General features: G+C 47.4%; 1 protein-coding gene across 1 annotated transcript in view; it reads left to right on the plus strand.

Moving 5' to 3' along the window:
* Window positions 1–19,797, plus strand: part of ARMC3 (armadillo repeat containing 3) — a 64,030-nt gene that overhangs the window by 28,414 nt on the left and 15,819 nt on the right. The window contains exons 11-14 of the mRNA XM_068238580.1: window positions 4,068–4,317; window positions 13,507–13,643; window positions 16,106–16,274; window positions 18,177–18,277. Coding sequence (XP_068094681.1) covers window positions 4,068–4,317; window positions 13,507–13,643; window positions 16,106–16,274; window positions 18,177–18,277 — 657 coding nt within the window. The remainder of the gene's footprint in view (window positions 1–4,067; window positions 4,318–13,506; window positions 13,644–16,105; window positions 16,275–18,176; window positions 18,278–19,797) is intronic.

The raw sequence follows: 19,797 nt of genomic DNA on the forward strand, positions 1-19,797 counted from the left end.
CTCCAGTGGAATTTGGCCCATCCATTAACATTAGCTGAGCGTTTAGGGAAATCACTAACGTTTTGAAAACCTCCTTAAACGCTCATAAAAATCTCTCTAGTGGGTTCCTCTGACCTGCTCCATTCAGAGTTTGAACAAACAGCCATGAGGGTCATACAGGAAAGGGCAAATCATCTCTGCTTTGTGGAACACAATCGCAGGATCTAATGAAAATAATTTCAGGTGATAACAAGTTGTATTTCAGTCTGCCCAATAAAAGCTGTAATATTCAAATTCTGTATCTGCTTTCTAAAGCATTAATACACCAGTATGAATTAGTATAATGAAACTCGTGCCGGTTTCAGCGTGGGGTTCTGTATTATAGGGACCGGTCACTCCCTGCCTTAGATGTCCCCTTATAGTGATTTTAATTAACTGCAGCAAAAAAAGATTGAAAGAATGAATATAGTGAGAGGTTATCATGAAAGAAAGCCCCTTAAATGTCTTGTAGGTTTAGCGGTAAAGAAAATGCCCTATATTCATCTTTTCTATGTAGGTAATTGCGATGTGTAATTACATTTAACATGAATAATACAGTAAGATCTCATCTCAGCAGTCAGCTGAATTGCAGTTAGATAAGAGTTATCTTTTTCTCATTATTTCATTATTGGTCATCAGCCTGGAGCTTTGCTGCCATCTGTTGGTGGACAGGCAGTGCTGGCACGATGAAGGGTTTTTTGAAGCAGCGTAGAAGTTGAGCTCTCTACAAGGACTTCTTTCAATTGCGCTAACAATATATTGTGTGCAGGCAAGTTGTCAATATGTTTTCTTCCTTTTACAGGCCCAGACTGCAGCAGGCATTTTGCAGCAGTTTGATGAAATTGGGGCTGCATAGACTTATAGAATGGCTATAGAGCAGGGCCGTTTCTTGGGCAGTGCGGCTCTGTGCGCAGACCGGCAAGTAAAAGAAGGGGGGGGTGGGGTGCAGGCAGAAGGACATAACCTCTAGGGAGCTGGTGACGCACGGTGCAGCCAAATGGAAGAAGAAACAATATTACCAGTGCGATCACCTTTCTAGACTCCTCCTGGGCTGCCTGCATCATTTGTCAGGTCATCATCACGTCACCACCGCGTGATGACACCTGATGTCCTGTAGTGGTACTGCAGGCTGTCAGTGTGCAGCGCCCATGGAAGAGTCGGCTTTCCGGGCTCTCGTCGCCTGTGTGTTTTCTTGGTCCCTGCTTCCTTCTGGATGAGTGGCTGGTCACTAGTAAGGAGGCCAATCTACTTGTGACCTGTAGCTGTGTGACTGTCCCTAAAGAGTAAGGGTTTGCGAGTCCATGGGGGGCGCAATTTTTACACCCTCACACTGGGTGCAATTTAGCCTAGACCTGCCCTGCTATAGAGACATCCAGAGGGGAATTTGGACTCCTACGGTGCCCGACAAGTTTCATTTTTCGGTGGCTCGGGTATCCGCGGAAATGGAGGGGGGTAAGAGTGGTAGGTTAGAGTTAGGCATTGATAGTGGGAATAGGCTTAGGTTTAGCACTAGTAAAATATCCGTAAAACTGATAAGTGAGGTGAGCAATTACATCTATCTGTACTTACCTGGGGCTTCTTACAGACCCTAGAAGTCATTTGGATCCCTCGCCGCAGATCCAGTCTTCTCTGAAGTCCTGCTGGCAGCCTCTGACGATCACTGACCCCCAGTGGGGTGGTGTCTTCTGCCCCCACTCGAGTCTATGCAGCCCACGTCACTGTACTCTCGATGAGGTGAGCATGTTTGCATACAGGCGCTCATACGCACAGAGGACCTTCACAGGCTGCCAGTGGGACCCAGGAGAAGCTACTGCAAGGGATCCAAATGATTTTTATGGGCTATCCCATGAAGATATATAAGGTTAGCATTTAAAGGATACAAGAGCTGAAGACACCAGGAAAAATGGGGGACGCTGGCAGGTATGGGAAGCTTTGCTGATGCCCACCGCTACCCATGTTCTTCTCTGACCCCCTCCTTTCCTCCCTATATGCCCCCCGGTAACCTCTTCTGGGTTGGGCATTAGTGCCCCGGCACGGCTGTGCGTGTCCTACATCACGTGCCCGCGAGCACTCTGCGCATGTGGTCACAATTATGTCATGCGCAGTGCATTAGAGTGCTGCGCTGGCACTTGCGCTCTAATGTCTGACCTGGATGAGGCTGCTGGGGGCATTTAGGGAGGAAAGGAGGGGTCCAAGAAGAACGGGGGGAGCGGTGTGTATCTCCAAGTGTCTTCAGCTCTGGTATCTTTTATTGCAGCGCTCATAGAATTCCATACCTTTCCAACATAAGTAAACAAATCTATTGTTTACAGGAAAAGTACAATACAATTACCATGCACATTTATTAATGTTTCATAGTCTAGGTGGTCACAGTTGCTGCATCTCTAATATAATTAGCAGCACTCACTGATCTGTGTATGTTTAATATTACGCCATGCTTTATTGGAACGCTCAGAAAGAATCACCTGGAAGTGATTTTGCAGAGTGGATTCTGTACAAGAATGGACACTTTGATTAATGATAATATTTCAGCGGCTCACATTAATTATCACCGGCTTAGATCATTTGTCAAATCCTGCACTTAGCATGAAGATTAATCTGCTCATTTAAATAGGCATATGCTAAATATACGCGGTGCAATTTCAGACTTTGTTTCTGTACAGTTTTTTTTTTACCTTTCACTTTTTTAAAGGACACATAATCTTTCTATGATAGTTTGTTTCTGTGTTCTGAAGACTCTGGAACAGGGATGCCTGAGGTCAGGGGCGTAACTAGATCCCACTGGGCCCCCTTGCAAAAATTCTGAGCAGCCCCAACCCCCCCCCCCCCCCCCCTGGCGTCCGCTCGGGGCCGTTTTGGGGGGCTGGAGGGGTCGCAGCATGAGGGGAGAGCTATGCTGCAGTTCGGCGGGGAGATACATACCTTCCGTGCGCTCCAGCGTGGAAGTTTCTCCCTGTAGTCTCTGACGCGACTTCCTGTTTATACAGGAAGTCGCGTCAGAGACTTGTGAGAGGAGCGTCCACGCTGGACGTAAGGTATGTATCTGCCGCCGCTGCTCACGGACACTTATTGAAGCTAAAGAGGAACGCAGAGGGGAGAGCCCAAGGTGAGGGAGGGGGAGGACCGTCCCCCCTCCCTGCTGAACTGCAGCATAGCTTTCCCCTCATGCTGCAACCCCTCCAGCCCCCCAAAACGGCCCAGAGTGGGCCCCAGGGCCTATTGTTACTCCAGTGCCTGAGGCCTGGAACCCACTAGAGCGTTTTTTTTAGCGTTTAGGGAGCGCTTTCAATTGCTAGAGATTTCCCTAAATGCTCTACAAATGTAAATGGCCTGTCATAGCTACAGGTGTCCTTAGTATTAGGTAGCCAGAACCACCATCAATATCATGTAGCTGAAGGTGCCCCGCAAGCATTATGCTGGGAATACACGATGCCTTTTTTCGACAGATAGATGGTTCGATAGATTATTTCCGACAAGTCCGATCTTACTTTCGAGCCTTTTACTGCTCGATTTCTCATAGAAGTGAATGGAAATAGAGAAGAAAAGATAAGAGAATCGAGCGGAAAAACAAATCGAAAATCGATCAGATGGAAAATCGACCGAAAAAACGCATTGTGTGTACCCAGCATTAGGTAGCTAGAGGAACTTGTAGAGGTGCCCCTGACTGAAGGAAGATCTCGTCAGTGGAATGCTGAGCTCGGGGAAACCTCTCATTTACACTGCATCAAGACTTTGGATAGGGAAGGAGGGAGGGAGGTGCTCAGGGAGGGGAGTGAGCCGCCTTTCCATCATCAGGCGCCTGTAGGCATGAGCCTACAGTGCCTTATGGTAAATCCGACCCAGATAATCCAAATACACTCCCACTGACTTGGTCTAAAGAGACTATTTGACCAACATTTCAGGGTCTGCAGAAAAGTCCTCGGGTATTATCTATTTCTGCACAGGTGGGTTATCTGAGCCGTGTATGCGTTGGGGGAGCATTATTAGTGCATAATTCTTGGAAGCTCTCTGTATTCTTTTAACAATGGTTCCCTTTCTCCCTATTGCAGCGCGGTGGCGGAGGCAGATGGCGTCGGACCAATAATTAACCTGCTGTCGGATAAGAGGGACGGAGTGGTGACTAATGCATGCACGGTTCTCATTAACATGGCTGCACAGGAGTCCCTGCGGCTCGCCGTACAAACTCACGGAGTTATGAGTGCTCTGGTGGAACCGCTGCAATCCGCCAACAATCTGGTACTGAGCAAAGCGGCGCTGGCGGTGGCTGCGCTGGGGTGTGACGCGGATGCTAGAGCTGAGGTAAGGATCTGTCGACGTGGCCAAATCCTCGTTTCTGGTATCCTCTGTTCATTTCCCATTCTCTTTCACGTCACTTGATATGGACTTAAAGAGTACGTGAAGTGAAAAAAAAGTGCCCCCTAACTGGGGAGAGGGAAGCCTGTGGATACTAATGAGGCTTCCCTCAAGCACCCCAATCCAGTGCTGGCCCCCCAGAAAGTCTGCCAACAACGGCTTGGCGTGCAGGTGTACTACGAATTCCACCGCTGAGTCCCCAAAACAGTGTGAGGCTCACGCAGGTGCAGTAGCTAGTTTCCGCTTGGGCTTCGGCAGAAATAGCCTAGCCTGATAAGGTCAGCCCTACGGCACAGGCGCAGACCGTGCCGGCACAGCAGAGTGAACCCTGTTGGACTTAGCTATTTCTGCCTGAGCAGCAAGCAGCTACTGTCGATCCGCCCATATCTCTACCAGTGTATGGCTACCTTTAGGGCTCGTTCACACTAGGGGCGTTTTTTTAATTTTTTAAGCGCTGGCGATTTTCAAAATTGCCCTGAAAGCGCTTGTGCAATGATTGTCTATGACAAAGTTCACATCTGAGCGGTTTGTTTCCGATCCGCTCAGATAAGCGCTGCATGGGCCATTTTTGTGGCGATTCCACCTCAATGGAAGGTATAGGAAAAACGCAAAATGCTCACAAAATCGCTTTGCATGAGCGTTTGTAAGAATACATTGTATTTATTCTTTTCCAGGGCAAAGAGTTCACTTCCTGACTTGCGTCAGGGAGTGAATTAAGTGAATTAAAAAACTGCTCGGGAAAAGCGCTTAGAAAAGCGCTTTAACAAAACCGCATTGCCCACCCAAGCGCCGGGAGAGGAAAAAAAAAGCCTCTAAAAAAGCCCAACGCGGACAGACACGCGAGCAGAACGCAATGGGAACGAAGCCTTAGAGGCCACTTTCCTAGGAAAATGATTAAAAGTTCAACAGGTCATCATTTCACTGTATGGGGGCTGAATACAGCAGTAGCGTAAATGTGATGTTAATCATGGCTCAAATTTCAAACCTGCCGTACATTTTTAGCCTGTAAAGTGTACCAGAGAAGTCGCTAGCTACAGATTTGTTACTTACCCGGGGCTTCCTCCAGCCCCATAAACAAGCCGTTCAGATGCAATCAGCCCCGGTAACAGGCTCAGTTGGGTCCAATCTCAGTCTTCTGCGCATGCGTGGACCTCCCGCGTTTGTGCAGTAGACACAGACTGACGCGACTGAGCCTGTTACCGGGGCTGGTCATGGCTGAACGGCAGACCGCGGGAGGACGGCGTGTTTAGGGGGCAGCTTCCATAACCCTTCCGCTTCAGTTATCCTTTAGAGCTCATTCACACTTGAGCTGGAATCGCACGATTCCCGCTCAGTGAAAAATGCTAGCGGTTTTTAAAAACCGCTAGCCCATGTAAGCCTATGGCAGTGTTGTCAGCGTTAACCGCAATCGCGTGACATGCAGCGTTTTGCCGGAGATTCGCTCCCAAAGCGCTGCAGTGTCCAATGATTTTTTCCGCGTTAATCGCAGAAAAATCACTCCCGCAAAATGCTAGCGGTAATCGCCGGCGTTTTGCGGTTTTAGGTGTGAATGGGGCCTCTTGCCTGGTACACACTTTTTTATTATGATTGGTCAATAGCCAACCAATTTTACCTCCTCCATGTAGTATAAGAGCTTACCAACACAATCGTCTTATATTTTTCAATATCTGTTGAGCCTCATACTACATGGAGGTGGGCACCAGGCTTTACTCAGAACTGAAGAACTTGCTGTGTAGATCAGCATTGGGCCTGGTACACACTTTCAATAATTATTGGCCAATCACTGACCAATTTTACCACTGCTATGTAGTAATCAAATATTGAATACTATGAGCAGATTGCGTAGGTCAACCCTCATACTACATAGAGTTGGTAAAATGGGTCAGTGATTGGCCAATCAAAATTTAGGGCTCGTCTCCATGCAGCACAGAGCCCCGTGGCTCCGCCCTGCGCGTCACTCCTGGCGGGGGTGGGGCTTGCGATTACATTCATTACACAAATGGGATTGCGGGCTGAAGTCCCGCGAAATGCAGAAAACCATGCGCGGTGATTCAGCTGTGAATCGCCGCTCATGGGTGGGAAATGGCATACAGTGCAGTCTATGCACTGTCTGCTGTCCCTGCATTCACATTTCCATAAGCGCGTATGAAAGCACGCCATATGGAAACGAGCTCTTAAAGAGGAACTCCAGTACAAGTAATGTCATGAAAAAGTGCTTCATTTTTACAATAATTATGTATAAATGATTTAGTCAGTGTTTTCCCATTGTAAAATCTTTCCTCTCCCTGATTTACATTCTGACATTTATCACATGGTGACATTTTTACTGCTGGCCGGTGAAGTTAGTGGGCGGAGATGCTGCTTGCTTTTTTGGCGGTTGGAAACAGCTGTAAACAGCTGTTATTTCCCACAATACAGCAAGGCTCCCACAGTGTGATGTCAGTTCCTAGGTCCTGACATCACACTGTGGGAGGGGTTTCACCACAATATCAGCCATACAGAGCCCCATGATGATCTGTTTTGTGAAAAGGAATAGCTTTCTCATGTAAAAGGGGGTATCAGCTACCGATTGGGATGAAGTTCAATTCTTGGTTATGGTTTCTCTTCAAGGTGTGTAAAAGTTCAAGGTTTAATTAATTCTTTGGACAAGCATTAGCGTTAAGCCTGCTACACACTTTCAACTATGATTGGCTAATCACTGACCAATTTTACCAACACTATGTAGTATGAGAGCTTACCAACACAATGGGCTGGTGCACACCGAGCGGCTTTTTCAGCGTTTCTGCAGCCGCTTGCGGCTGCGGATACGCTTGGTCAATGTATCTCAATGGGGTGGTTCACACCAGAGCGGGAGGCGTTTTGCAGAAACGCATACTCCCGGGCTTCTGCAGATTTTGGATTGTGGAGGCGTTTCTGCCTCAATGTTAAGTATAGGGAAAACGCAAACCGCTCTGAAAAACGCAAACCGCTCTGAAAAATGCCTGTTCAGAGCGGTTTTGCCGGCGTTTTTGTTACAGAAGCTGTTCAGTAACAGCTTTACTGTAACAATATATGAAATCTACTACACCAAAACCGCTACACATAGCCACAAAACGCTAGCTGAAACGCTACAGAAAAATAAGAAAAAGCGTTTCAAAATCTGCTAGCATTTTGCGGATCTGCTAGCGGTTTTGGGTGTGCACCAGGCCAATCTGTTGATAGTATTCAGTGTCTGTTGACCCTCATATTACATGGAGGTGGTAAAATTAATCATTGATTGGCCAATCACAATTTAAATTGTGTATTTTATGTTTCTGCATTTGGAGTGTAACTTTAATGGACTAGAAACAAACAGCTCCAGTTCAATACCATTTGGCCCAGATCCTCAGGGGACAGTTAACCTTTTGAGCCCTGAGGGACGAGCGTTGGTTCTGTGCACACATAATGTCCCCTCCGGCTGTGCCACAATTCATGCAGTGGAGTCTGACTTTTATGAACTGGTCGTAGCTGCTACCTTATATTAACCTTCCTGGCTGTAAAGCCGTGCAGGAGGATTTCTCAGGCCCTGCTGGGCGGATTTGCATAATTTGTTTTTGCTACACGCAGCTAGCACTTAGCTAGCTGTGTGTGCACACCGATCGACGCCGCTCCACGCCGATTCGCCGCTACCCGCCGCACGGCCCTCCCCCCCAGACCCCTTGCGCAGCCTGGCCTATCAGCGCCAGGCAGCGCTGAGGGGTGGATCGGGACTCCCGATGATGTCACAACATCAATGGCGTCAACGACGTCATTACGACCGTCGCCACGGCGAAGGGAAAAGAACGGGATTTTCTGATTGCAGATCGGAGCGGGTGGGGGGATGCCGCTACACAGCTGCTATCATGTAGCGAGCCCTAGGCTCGCTACATGATTTAAAAAAAAACAAAAAAACTGCTGCGCTGCCCCCTGGCGGTTTTCAATAGACCGCGAGGAGGGTTAAGGGGATTGACTGTGTCATATTCAGTCTATAAGTATTTGGGTGCTGTTGTATTAGGTTCCAGTGTTTTATCCCATGATTTTTGTATGTTTATGGATTATATGTATCAGAGGGTAACGCTAAAGCAATGAAAGTCAATGGGACATTTCCCATGTGCTGAAAGCATCTGACCCGACGTAAAAGCATTAGCACCAGGGCCGGATTTACCATAAGGCACTGTAGGCACGTGCCTACAGGCGCATGATGATGGAAAGGCGGCCCACTCCCCTCCCAGAGTGCTTCACTCCCTTCTTCCCTATGCAGAATCCTGATGAGGGTGTATAAATGAGAGGTTACTCACCCTGCTCTCAGCATTCCACTAACCAGCTCTCCCTTCAGTCACGGGCACCTCTAGCTGCTTAATACTGACGGTACCTCTAACTGCTTAATACTTGGGGGCACCTCTAGCTACTTAATATTGAGGGTTCTTCTGCCTACTTAATACTGAGGGGCACCTGTAGCTACCTGTGACCAAGGCTGGATTTAGGCCAAGGCCACCTAGGCCATGGCCTAGGGCACCACGGGAGCAAGGGCACCAAAGCAGCAGGCTAAACTGGTGCAGCATTTGCAAGCTTTACAATGCTGCAAGGCAGGGAGATCAGGCGAGCGCCTGACCGTGGTACTCTGCTGCTAGCAGTCTGTGCAGCTGCAACAGCCACCTTGCTCTCTGTGCACGTTTGCATTGTGGTGGGCGGCTTTGGACTTGGGCAACATTGCAGACAGAGGGGAAGAGGAAGCTTCTGCACTGGAGACAAGTGGAGAAATGAGTGACACTGATGGCTGCTGCGGTGTGAAGGTGAGCTGGCTACCTATACCGAAGGGTGGGGGAGGGGGGGGGGGGGGCAGGAAAAGGAAGGATTAAGGGAGTCATCTGGCTACCTATACTGGAGGCAAAGGGGGAGCGGTCATCTGGCTACCTATACTAGGGGATCATCAGGCTACCTATACTAGAGGGAAGGGGTCATCTGGCTACCTATGCTGGAGGGCAGGGGGAGGGGTCATCTAGCTACCTATACTGAAGGGGGGCGGCTGGTGACAGTGGCCTTGGGCGGTAAAGAGTACAAATCCGGCCGTGCCTATGAAGGGTGAGTGAGAACTGGCAGCTGGGACAGCCAGCCCATTTGCGGTGTAGGTTGGTGGGGGTTTATGGGTTCATAGAGGGCAAAGACTGTCAGGATATCGGTGCCTATAGGCTCCTGTGAGGTAAATCCAGGCCTTATTAGCACGTTACCATTCGGCATTGTGGTGAGAGTGGTGAGAGTGGTGATTCGTGTCAATGGCGACGCACATATTTTAAAATGGTTTGTGTTTGCGTTGCAGTGCACAAAAAAATTGCATCGCTTTTAGACCATAAATCTGGAAATAATCATACCGCCAGGGAGGTAAAGGGTGACCCTGACTGAAGGTGGGAACAGGCCTTTAGCCTTACCTTTTCCCTCTTCCTGCGGACACACTATAAACATACTCAAAATGAGAAAAGGATGAGAATGATTCAGAGCTGCCTGCCGTATAGGAAATCGTTGCTGCTATCCAGGCAGTGGCTGCGCTCCATCTGTCAGATTAGTGCAATAAATCAATCAGGCTTAATCTGTGAGTCCCATAGTGCCTGGGAGGCGTACATTAATGTCCTATATCACCAGCTATTAAACTGATACATCCACCACTCCGTTCTGATGAATTTGTTTTTAATGCACGCTGTTTGCTTTCGCTTTTACGTACATATCCTGTATCACAAACCTGAATCTGCTGCCAGGGTTTAACCAGTATATAATTACACAGGTCAAACAATTGTGTGTCCTTCCTAAAGACCAGCTTGTTCTTGTTTTGTGAAATCATAAAAAAAAAAAAATAATATAAAAAAAAAGTAAAACTTGAGATCTCGCAATAAAAAGATTTTATACTCACCAGCCCCATGAGCAATGCGTCCCTTGCCGTCCTCCCGGGTGCCTCCGTTAGTCTGCAATCACTCCCGGTAATCTGGCTCAGTTGCGCCAGTCGGCACTTCTGCGCATGCGCGGAGTGAGTATAAAATCTTTTTATTGTGAGATCTCAAGTACACTTCAAGGGCTGGAACCCACTACAAATCGCAAAGCGCTATCGCAATCGCTTGCGTTTTTTAATTAGCGTTTTGTAAGCGTTTTCATGAGCGTTTTCCGGCGATTTTGGTAGTGATTTTAAAAAGTGTAAGCTTTTTGCCAGTGATTGTGATAGTGATTTGCGATTTTAATTCTGATGGGTCCTTTCAAATTATTATAATTTTTTACAGTTTGCAATAATTTACAATCACACACAAATCGCAATGTGTAGGGATTCACGAGCGATTTGCCAGCGCTTATATACTTTACATTGAAGTGTAAACGCTCTGAAAATGCTGCATGTCCTGCGATTGGGATTTTGCTAATCGCCATCGCTACTGTGGAATTTGTTACATTTATTTACATTGGCACAGTGTTTAGGGAAATCGCTAGCGATTTAAAGCGCTCCCTAAATGCTCAAAAAAAAAGTGGGTTCCAGCCCTCAAGGGAACCTGAAGTGAGATAGGATATGGAGGCTGTCATGTTTAATTTTAAACTATACCAGTTGCCTGGCAATCCTGCTGATCCTCTGCGCTAATCCTTAGCCATAGATCCTGAACAAGCATGCAGCAGATCAGCGTTTCTGACAAGCTTAGCTGCAGACTTGTTTCTGTTGAGTGATTCAAACAATACTGATGGCAGAATGAACACCAGTCCAGGACAGCCAGACAACTGGTATTGTTTAAAATTAAAAAATATGTCAGCCTCCATATCCCTCTCACTTCAAGTGTCCTTTAAAGTGGACCTGAACTCAGAACTTCCTCTGTGCTCTAGAAAATAAGTAACAGCATAATAACCTTTACGCTAGGTTCACAGTGGGACGTTATTTCCTGCGTTATAAAGTCATATAACGCAGGTTAACACACTGCAATGTTAAAGAGGAACTCCAGTGAAAATAATGTAATTAAAAAAATGCTTCATTTTTACAATAATTATGTATAAATCATTTAGTCAGTGTTTTCCCATTGTAAAATCTTTCCTCTCCCTGATTTACATTCTGACATTTATCACGTGGTGAGATTTTTACTGCTGGCAGGTGATGTCAGTGGAAGGAGATGCTGCTTGCTCTTTTGGCAGTTGGAAACAGCTGTTATTTCCCAGAATGCAGTGAGGTTCACAGACAGGAAGCTGTCAGGACCATGGTCCTGACATCACACTGTGGGAGAGGTTTCACCACAATATCAGCCATACAGACCCACCCCCCGATGATCCGTTTGAGAAAAGGAAAATATAATTCTTATGGGAAAGGGGTATCAGCTACTGTTCAGTTCTTGGTTACGGTTTCTCTTTAAGGCCATGTGACGTTCACAGTTACAGCTGATATAAATCCTAAATTAAATCTGCAGTGTGTCTACTTCCTGCTTTCATGGAAGCAGACATATTGTTAACATCCTGTGTGTACAAATTAGCTGCTCTGCCGTGGCAGTCATTTTCCACAGCGGAGAGATCAAATTACACTTGTGATTATTCACAGATGAGGGCGGATTAGACAGGCTAAACTCTCTGAATACATACAGGGTGCATTTCTCTATGTTTTCCTTCTGTCCTGCGCAAGAGTTCAGGTCCGTTTTAAAGGAAACCTGAAGTGAGGGGGATATGGACACTGCCATATTTATTTCATTTTAAACAATACCAGTTGACTGGCTGTCCTGCTGATCCTCTGCTACTTATACCTTTATAATACTTTTAGCCATAGACCCTGAACAAGCATGCAGATGAAAACCTGACATGATTAGCTGCATGCTTGTTACAGGTGTGTGATTCGGACAATACTGATGCCAGAATAACCAGCAGGACTGCCAGGCAACTGGTATTGTTTAGAAGCAAAATATGGCAGCCTCCATATACCTTTCACTTTAAGTGTCCTTTAAAAGTGGACCTGAACTCTTCCACAGGACAGAAGGAGAATAGAGAAATGCACCCTGTATGTATTTAGAGAGTTTAGGCTGTCTAATGCCCCCTCATCTGTGACAAATCACCACTGTAATTGGATCTCTCAGCTGTGTCAGCTGGCTGCCTTGGCAGAGCAGTTGATTTGTAAACACAGGATGTTAAGTGTCCTTTAAAAGTGGACCTGAACTCTTCCACAGGACAGATGGAGAACAGAGAAATGCACCCTGTATGTATTTAGAGGGTATAGCCTTTCTAAGTTCCCCTCATCTGTGACTAATCACAAGTGTAATTTGATCTCTCGGCTATGTTACCTCAGGAATATCAGCAGAGCAGCTAATTTGTAAACACAGGATGTTAACCCTATGTTTGCTTCCATGAAAGCAGGAAGTAGACACACTGCAGATTTATTGCAGGATTTGTATCAGCTGTAAAAAATGTTTTTCTTTAAAGGTTATTATGTTGTTGCTTATCTTTCAGAGCAGAGAGGAAGTTCTGAGAGGTCTGCTTTAAAGCGGAACTGTAGATAGGTGTAAAACAAGCTGTTTCACTTACCTGGGGCTTCTGCAAGCCCTCAGCAGCTGTCCTATCCCACGCTGGTCCTCCACGAGCCTCCAGTTTGTTTTAGGGCTCGTTTCCACTAGTGCGGCGTGCGTCTTGCAGACGCAAGCCGGCACTGAGCGGGTGGGCGGGATCGCAGGCGAATCCCATGAGCCGTGCCATGCACGGCTATGGGATTCGCAGCCTCCGCCGCGAATTCGCAAGCGATTCCGCCGCGGTGCCCTCATCCCCTATGGCAGAGTTTCCCTGTGCGATTTATGTGCGTGGAAACTCTGCGGAATCGTGGCTGAAACCGCGATAGTGGAAACGGGCCCTTAATCCTATATACAGTTCCACTTTCAGGAAGAAGATGGGCAGGTCTGTTACAGAAAGTTCAGCTAATGCTGGAAGATTACAGAATCTATAGGTTTATGCAAGAATGGGATGTTGTGCGCTTTCCCCCATTGGTAGCTGCTCGCTACAAGACAGGACTGCAGAACTGTGTCACCATCATTGATTGACCTCCTTTCCTGCAAAACAAATAAAACATTATCGTTGCTCTCGCTCATTGACGGTACGTGCTACAGGCATAAAAGTAAGAGTCTATTTATTTTAATGTCAACGCATTTGATCTAGTTTCGGAACGCCGGTGGATTGACATGTCTTGTTCAGCTTCTGCACTCCGCCCATGATGAAGTGCGAAGAAATGCATGCTGGGCCGTCGCTGTATGTGCAAATGAGGAATTGACCGCAGCTGAACTCTATAGATTGGGGTAAGTAAGGCATTAACACCAATAAAGGTTCATTGATGTGCTTCATTAAGTACAGCTCTTTAAATTGAAACAGTAATCTCATTTATTAGTGCAGATCTATAGTACGGCGTGCGTGCGCCAATATATGTGCAGAGGTGCGTGACCGCTGGTGAACCCTTTACATCGTTCTAGATTCTCATATGAGATAAAACATCATCTGATTTTTCAAACAAGTCCTAAAAGCATAGCTCCCAATTGTCCCTCTTTGGGAACCAAATCCCACTGTCCCTCTTTCCTCCTTATTTGTCCCTCTTTCAGGACTCATGTACAGATCTGTGTTAATATATGTATTTTTTTCTACTGAAAATGTGTAAATAACTCTAAACTTTATTTTCATCAATTACATTTATATATTTCTTATTTTCAAACATTAAAATAAAGAAAAACTACTGATGATAGAGAGGACCAGTGTGGCACGAATGATAAAACTACATCCTGTGATTCTGAATTCTTTGTGATATGCACGGCAAGGGGTGTGGTGGGGGTGTGGTTAGGGGTGTGACAGGGGCGTGTCTTAAAGGGTCCCTCTTTCTTATCTCAAAAAGTTGGGAAGTATGGCTAATAGTAAAGGTAGCCATACATCTAGAGATGATAGGCAGATTCGACCAAGAGACAAATCTCTCTCTTATTGAATCTGATAAGAGAGAGATCAGTCAGCTGTCCATACACCACAGGCCGATTCCCGATCAATTCCATGCTGAAATCGATCGGTAATCAGCCCTGTGCACTGCCTCGCCGCTGTGCCCCCCTAATGTCCGCCATGCCCAAGTGATACATTACATGTCTGTGGCCTCCGCTTGTCCCACGCTGCTCTGGACACATTCTCCTCTTCTGCATTCACGCACGCCCCACGTGGTTTCCTAGTAATGGTGCGCGTGGTGACGTCACACGCACGCCCTTAACAGGAAACACATGGAGCGTGCGTGTATGCAGAAGAGGAGAATGTGCCCCGAGCAGCAGGGGACAAGCGGAGGCTGCGGACAGGTAATGTATACTCTTTGGCGCGGCGGATGGTTGCGTTGATAGTCGGGAAATTGCACACCGGACCAACCACCTCTGGCCTGACATCTTGCAGTTATCGACAAAGCGATCAATTTCAGGACGGAAATTGGTCACTTTATCGGTCGGGCATGCACTTGGCAGCACGACTTTCATCCAATTTGATTGTACTGTAATAATGGATGGTCGATTGGCCACCAAGTCGTCTGATGTATGGCCCCCTTAACCATCTTAGCGGTATGGACGAGCTCAGCTCGTCCATCACCGCCGATGGCTGCCGCTCAGGCCCTGCTGGGCCGATTTCGATGAAATAAAGTGCAGCACACGCAGCCGGCACTTTGCCAGCCGCGTGTGCTGCCCGATCGCCGCCGCTCTGCGGCAATTCGCCGCGAGCAGCGGCGAAAGAGGGTCCCCCCAGCCGCCTGAGCCCTGCGCAGCCGGAACAAATAGTTCCGGCCAGCGCTAAGGGCTGGATCGGAGGCGGCTGACGTCAGGACGTCGGCTGACGTCCATGACGTCACTCCGCTCGTCGCCATGGCGACAGGAGAAGCCAAACACGGAAGGCTGCTCATTGCGGCCTTCCGTGTTAATTTTGGCCGCCGGAAGTGATCAGAAGAACGCCTCCGGAGCGCCATCTAGTGGGCTTTCATGCAGCCAACTTTCAGTTGGCTGCATGAAATAGTTTTTTTTTTATTTACAAAAAACCCTCATGCAGCCGCCCTGGCGATCTTAATAGAACGCCAGGCTGGTTAAAAGAAGAAAACCTAGTTGAACAGATGAAACAAGAATGATTACGGTATATTTGGTTCCTGCCATAGGACACCAAGGGAGCACAGGAGGGAGGTCCCAGTGAAAGAAGAAAGAGGTCCAGGCCCCTCCTCTCCACTGGACATGTGGGCAAGGGTGGGGTCTGAATGCAGGAAGTAGTCTTCTCTAAAAGTTTTTTTTTTTGGGGGGGGGGCCTGTCAGACGTAGTTACGCCCCTGGAACGTACATACAGTTTTCAATGCTTTTCCGCAACATTTTGGCGGGAAGGAGACGTCAGCCTGTCTCATCACGCGGGGTCGCATCATACATTGTGGTCTGTATAGAAGCTGCACAGCTAGTTCCGCCAAAACGTCACAGGAGAGGAGGAACTAGCTGTGCAGGAGGCGTCACCTAGTCCCCTCATTCAGGGTCGCCTCATACATTGAAGTCTGTATGGAAGCTGCACAGCTAGTTCCTCCTCTCCTGCAACATTTTGGCGGGAAGGAGACATCAGCCTGTCTCCTCACACGGGGTCGCGTCATACATTGAAGTCTGTATAGAAGCTGCACAGCCAGGTCCTCCTCTCCTGTAAATGTTCTGTGTATGTCAGCCTACAAATAAGTATATTTTGTTTTGCCATAATGTCCTATAAAATTATTATTTGTTTCTGTGTTTAGGGCCTACGACATTCTCCAAGAGATAAATCTTTCAGTGAGCCGCAGGAACAATTTCAGTGAGCTGGCTGTGGAGAAGCTGCTGGATAATAACCTCTCTCTGAAATACAGTCAGACTGGAGTCTTACTCTACAACAACCTCATAAATGACGGCTTTTATGACCACGGCCGGGTATGGAGAAACATACGCATCTTGTGCGAACTGCTCCACCAGAGTTGCACAAAATCACTCATGTGGGGGGCACAGTTACACGTATGAGAGGTAGTATTTCTCTGGATGAAGAACACCCCAATTATAGCGAGTCTGTCGAGACTCTGTGTAATAAAAACTGAGCACCGCAGAGGGCCCAGAGCAGTAAGGGTTAGATCACAGCTGGGTTTTTTTGGTTAGATTTGGTGGGAAATAGCATCAGCCAGGCCCCTTGTCTCTTTCCAGGCCCCAGGCAGCTGCCTAAGTTGCCTTGTGGATGATCTTGCTCTGCCACTGTTCAATAAAGGGGTCCATCCTTCAAATCACGTTTTTGTGACTACACTTGTTATGTGTATGCTGATTATTACAAATCAATCAGCTGATTAAACTGATCACATGCTTCACCTGGAGTTCTGCTGCACATGAGCAACATTACTTACAAATGTGCTGCAGGACCAAATATTTCCTGCCACTGGGGAATTGTGCCTTCCCCAGCCTGGCAGGGTATGCAGAGTGGGCGGCACGGAGCTTTTATATTTACCTGTCCGGACGGCTGGACTGGCTTCTTCCTCTACTATGGCGATGATGTAATCCTGACATGTCTTCTCAGTTCCAATCACATGATGTGACGCGATCAGGATCCAGGAGACCATGTCAGCGTTCCAACGCCACCTCGTGGTGGAAGAGTGTTTTCCATTGCTTCCATCACCCCTCTTCCACCACCGGGTGGTGGTGTAACGCTGACACGGTCTCCTGGATCCCGATCATGTCATATCATGTGATCATAAGTAATCGTAACCTAGAAGACCTGTTGGGAGTTCATAGCCACCGGTGGAGGAAGAGAAGAAGCTGTTCAGAACAGGTAACTTCCACCCGCTCTTTTAGCTGCACTGGGCAGCCAAACAAGATATGCAGACAGATTGCCAGTGACATATCCCAAGCTCTAAATCAATCTTTTTTTTGATTGATAGCAAATCGGACATGCTGGAAAATATTAATCAAAATGCTTGCTATCGCTCCATGTGTAGGACCTTTCGATTAATTTCCGATCGATACCCAAATGATAAGAAATGTTCATGTGTACACTAACTTTGTTCTATATCAATGATCAATGTCCAATCTGAATATCGATCACACAAACACAGGGAGACCATACAAAGTACTAGTGTCCTTGTCCAGATTCAAACCAGGGATCAGTGTTACAAGGCAAGAGTGCTATTCAGTATGCCTTGAAACAGAACACAGTTGGATGTCCGCACAGCCAGAAAGACAGGTATGTAGTGGACCTCTGCAACAGCCGTCTGCCACACATCAATCCAGGACGATGTGGCCAGAAACAGTCACATGACTATGTTTGAAATTTAAAGCAGGTTTTTGGTAGGATCTTTCTTTTATTATAAGACTTCAGTAGTGAATGGGAGGTTTGGCTAGCGATGATTGTAATCTGCTAATTTTGCGTACATTTTTGCAGATACAGCCATACATAATCACGATTTGGACATTCAAGTCATTCCGTGAAATCTTTCCGTAATTTCACATAATTTTTTGGTAATTTTGTGCTGACTTTAGCAGTTTATAGCAAAGCCCTCATACATACTTATTCCCACTCTTCTCCTTAACATATGTAGCAATTTTGGTGACAATGGCACCAAGATTTGCTATTGCGAAATTACAGTTCCTGATTACATTTACATACAACATGAATTACGATTTTTCCTGAAATTTACGATTACGATTTTGCATCGCAATTTCAAATTAGGATGCAAAATTACAATAATGGGAAATGTATGCACATCACTAGCTAATACCACTAATGCCATGTAATGTAACTGTACTTAGAGATCAGCCTCAAACCATTTATCAGTTATACCCTCTTCTCCACAGATTAAGCCAGAAGCCAAGCTGCCATCTTTGGAAGAACTCTGCAAACAAGAACTGAATCACAGCCGTGCAGTGATTTTAATTAATACAAGAGTACCTGAACTGTGAGTTGATATACTTTATTGCAATGTCATCCCCAGATATATTCCTCTTTGTTGGATTTAACTACTTAACACCACAGGCCTAAACCCCCCTAGTGACCAGGCCATTTTTCACAAAATAAGCTACTGCAACATCAAGGGCTCGCTGCAGGGCCGTACAACTCAGCACTAAAGTGATTTCCCCCCTTTTCTACCCACCAACAGAGCTTTCTGTTGGTGGGCTGTGATCGCTCCCCCAATGTTTGTTTATTTTTTTGTAGAGATTTAATTTTTTTTTTTACAATACAAAACAGACAGAAGCAGCTGAATGGCAACGGAGTGAAAATGGATCTGATCGACCGGTAATCAGATTCGTTTTCACTGATCTGTCACATTAACGCAAGTGTGAACAAGCCTAATGGAGAGATGCAGCCCCCTATACAGTCCCTTAAGCTCCGTCCGATTCCCTGCTCGTTCCCCACGAGGGGACAATGGCAGAGAATAGAGCGGAAGATAAGCGGCGCCGCCGGGGACAAGCGGGGGATCGAATCCGACGCATGCGCGGGCGAGTGGGTACGCGGCGGGTACGCGCGGGGATGTGGAAGAGGCTAATCGAGCCGCCGGATCGCCTCGTGTAGACGGGGCTTTATATCCTCCAGACCCTTATGGACTGTATACCCCAACCCCCATACCCTTACCTTATTCCCACAACCACCCACTCCCATGTAATGTTTTACTCTGGCAATGCTAAATGTATTTGGTCCTGCCAATAAAGCTTTTTTGGATTTGGTGTCGCATGTCGCGATGTCACATGACATGCATTAGGAGCCAAAGCTGCAGCCGCTTGGCATATTAACCACTTGAGGACCCACCCTTTACCCTCCCTTAAGGACCAGCGCTGTTTGTTGTGATCTGTGCTGGGTGGGCTCTGCAGCCCCCAGCACAGATCAGGGTGCAGGCAGAGCGATCAGATCGCCCCCCTTTTTTCCCCCCTATGGGGATGATGTGCAGGGGGGGTCTGATCGCTCCTGCCTGCCAGCATGTTGCGGGGGGGCACCTCAAAGCCCCCCTCCGCGGCGAAATTCCCCCCTCCCTCTCCTACCTGTCCCCTCCCCGGTGATCCGGGCTGCACAGGACGCTATCCGTCCTGTGCAGCCAGTGACAGGACGTCCCCTGTCATATGGCGGCGATCCCCGGCTGCTGATTGGCCGGGGATCGCCGATCTGCCTTACGGCGCTGCTGCGCAGCAGCGCCGTACAATGTAAACAAAGTGGATTATTTCCGCTTGTGTTTACATTTAGCCTGCGAGCCGCCATCGGCGGCCCGCAGGCTATTCACGGAGCCCCCCGCCGTGATTTGACAGGAAGCAGCCGCTCGCGCGAGCGGCTGCTTCCTGATTAATCAGCCTGCAGCTGGCGACGCAGTACTGCATCGCTGGTCCTGCAGCTGCCACTTTGCCGACGCACGGTATAAGCGTGCGGTCGGCAAGTGGTTAAAGGAAACCTGTAGGGAGAAAGTGTCCAATTTAGTTACTTACCTCAATA

This window comes from Hyperolius riggenbachi, chromosome 5, assembly GCF_040937935.1.
Source record: "Hyperolius riggenbachi isolate aHypRig1 chromosome 5, aHypRig1.pri, whole genome shotgun sequence".
Classification (NCBI taxonomy): Eukaryota; Metazoa; Chordata; class Amphibia; order Anura; family Hyperoliidae; genus Hyperolius; species Hyperolius riggenbachi.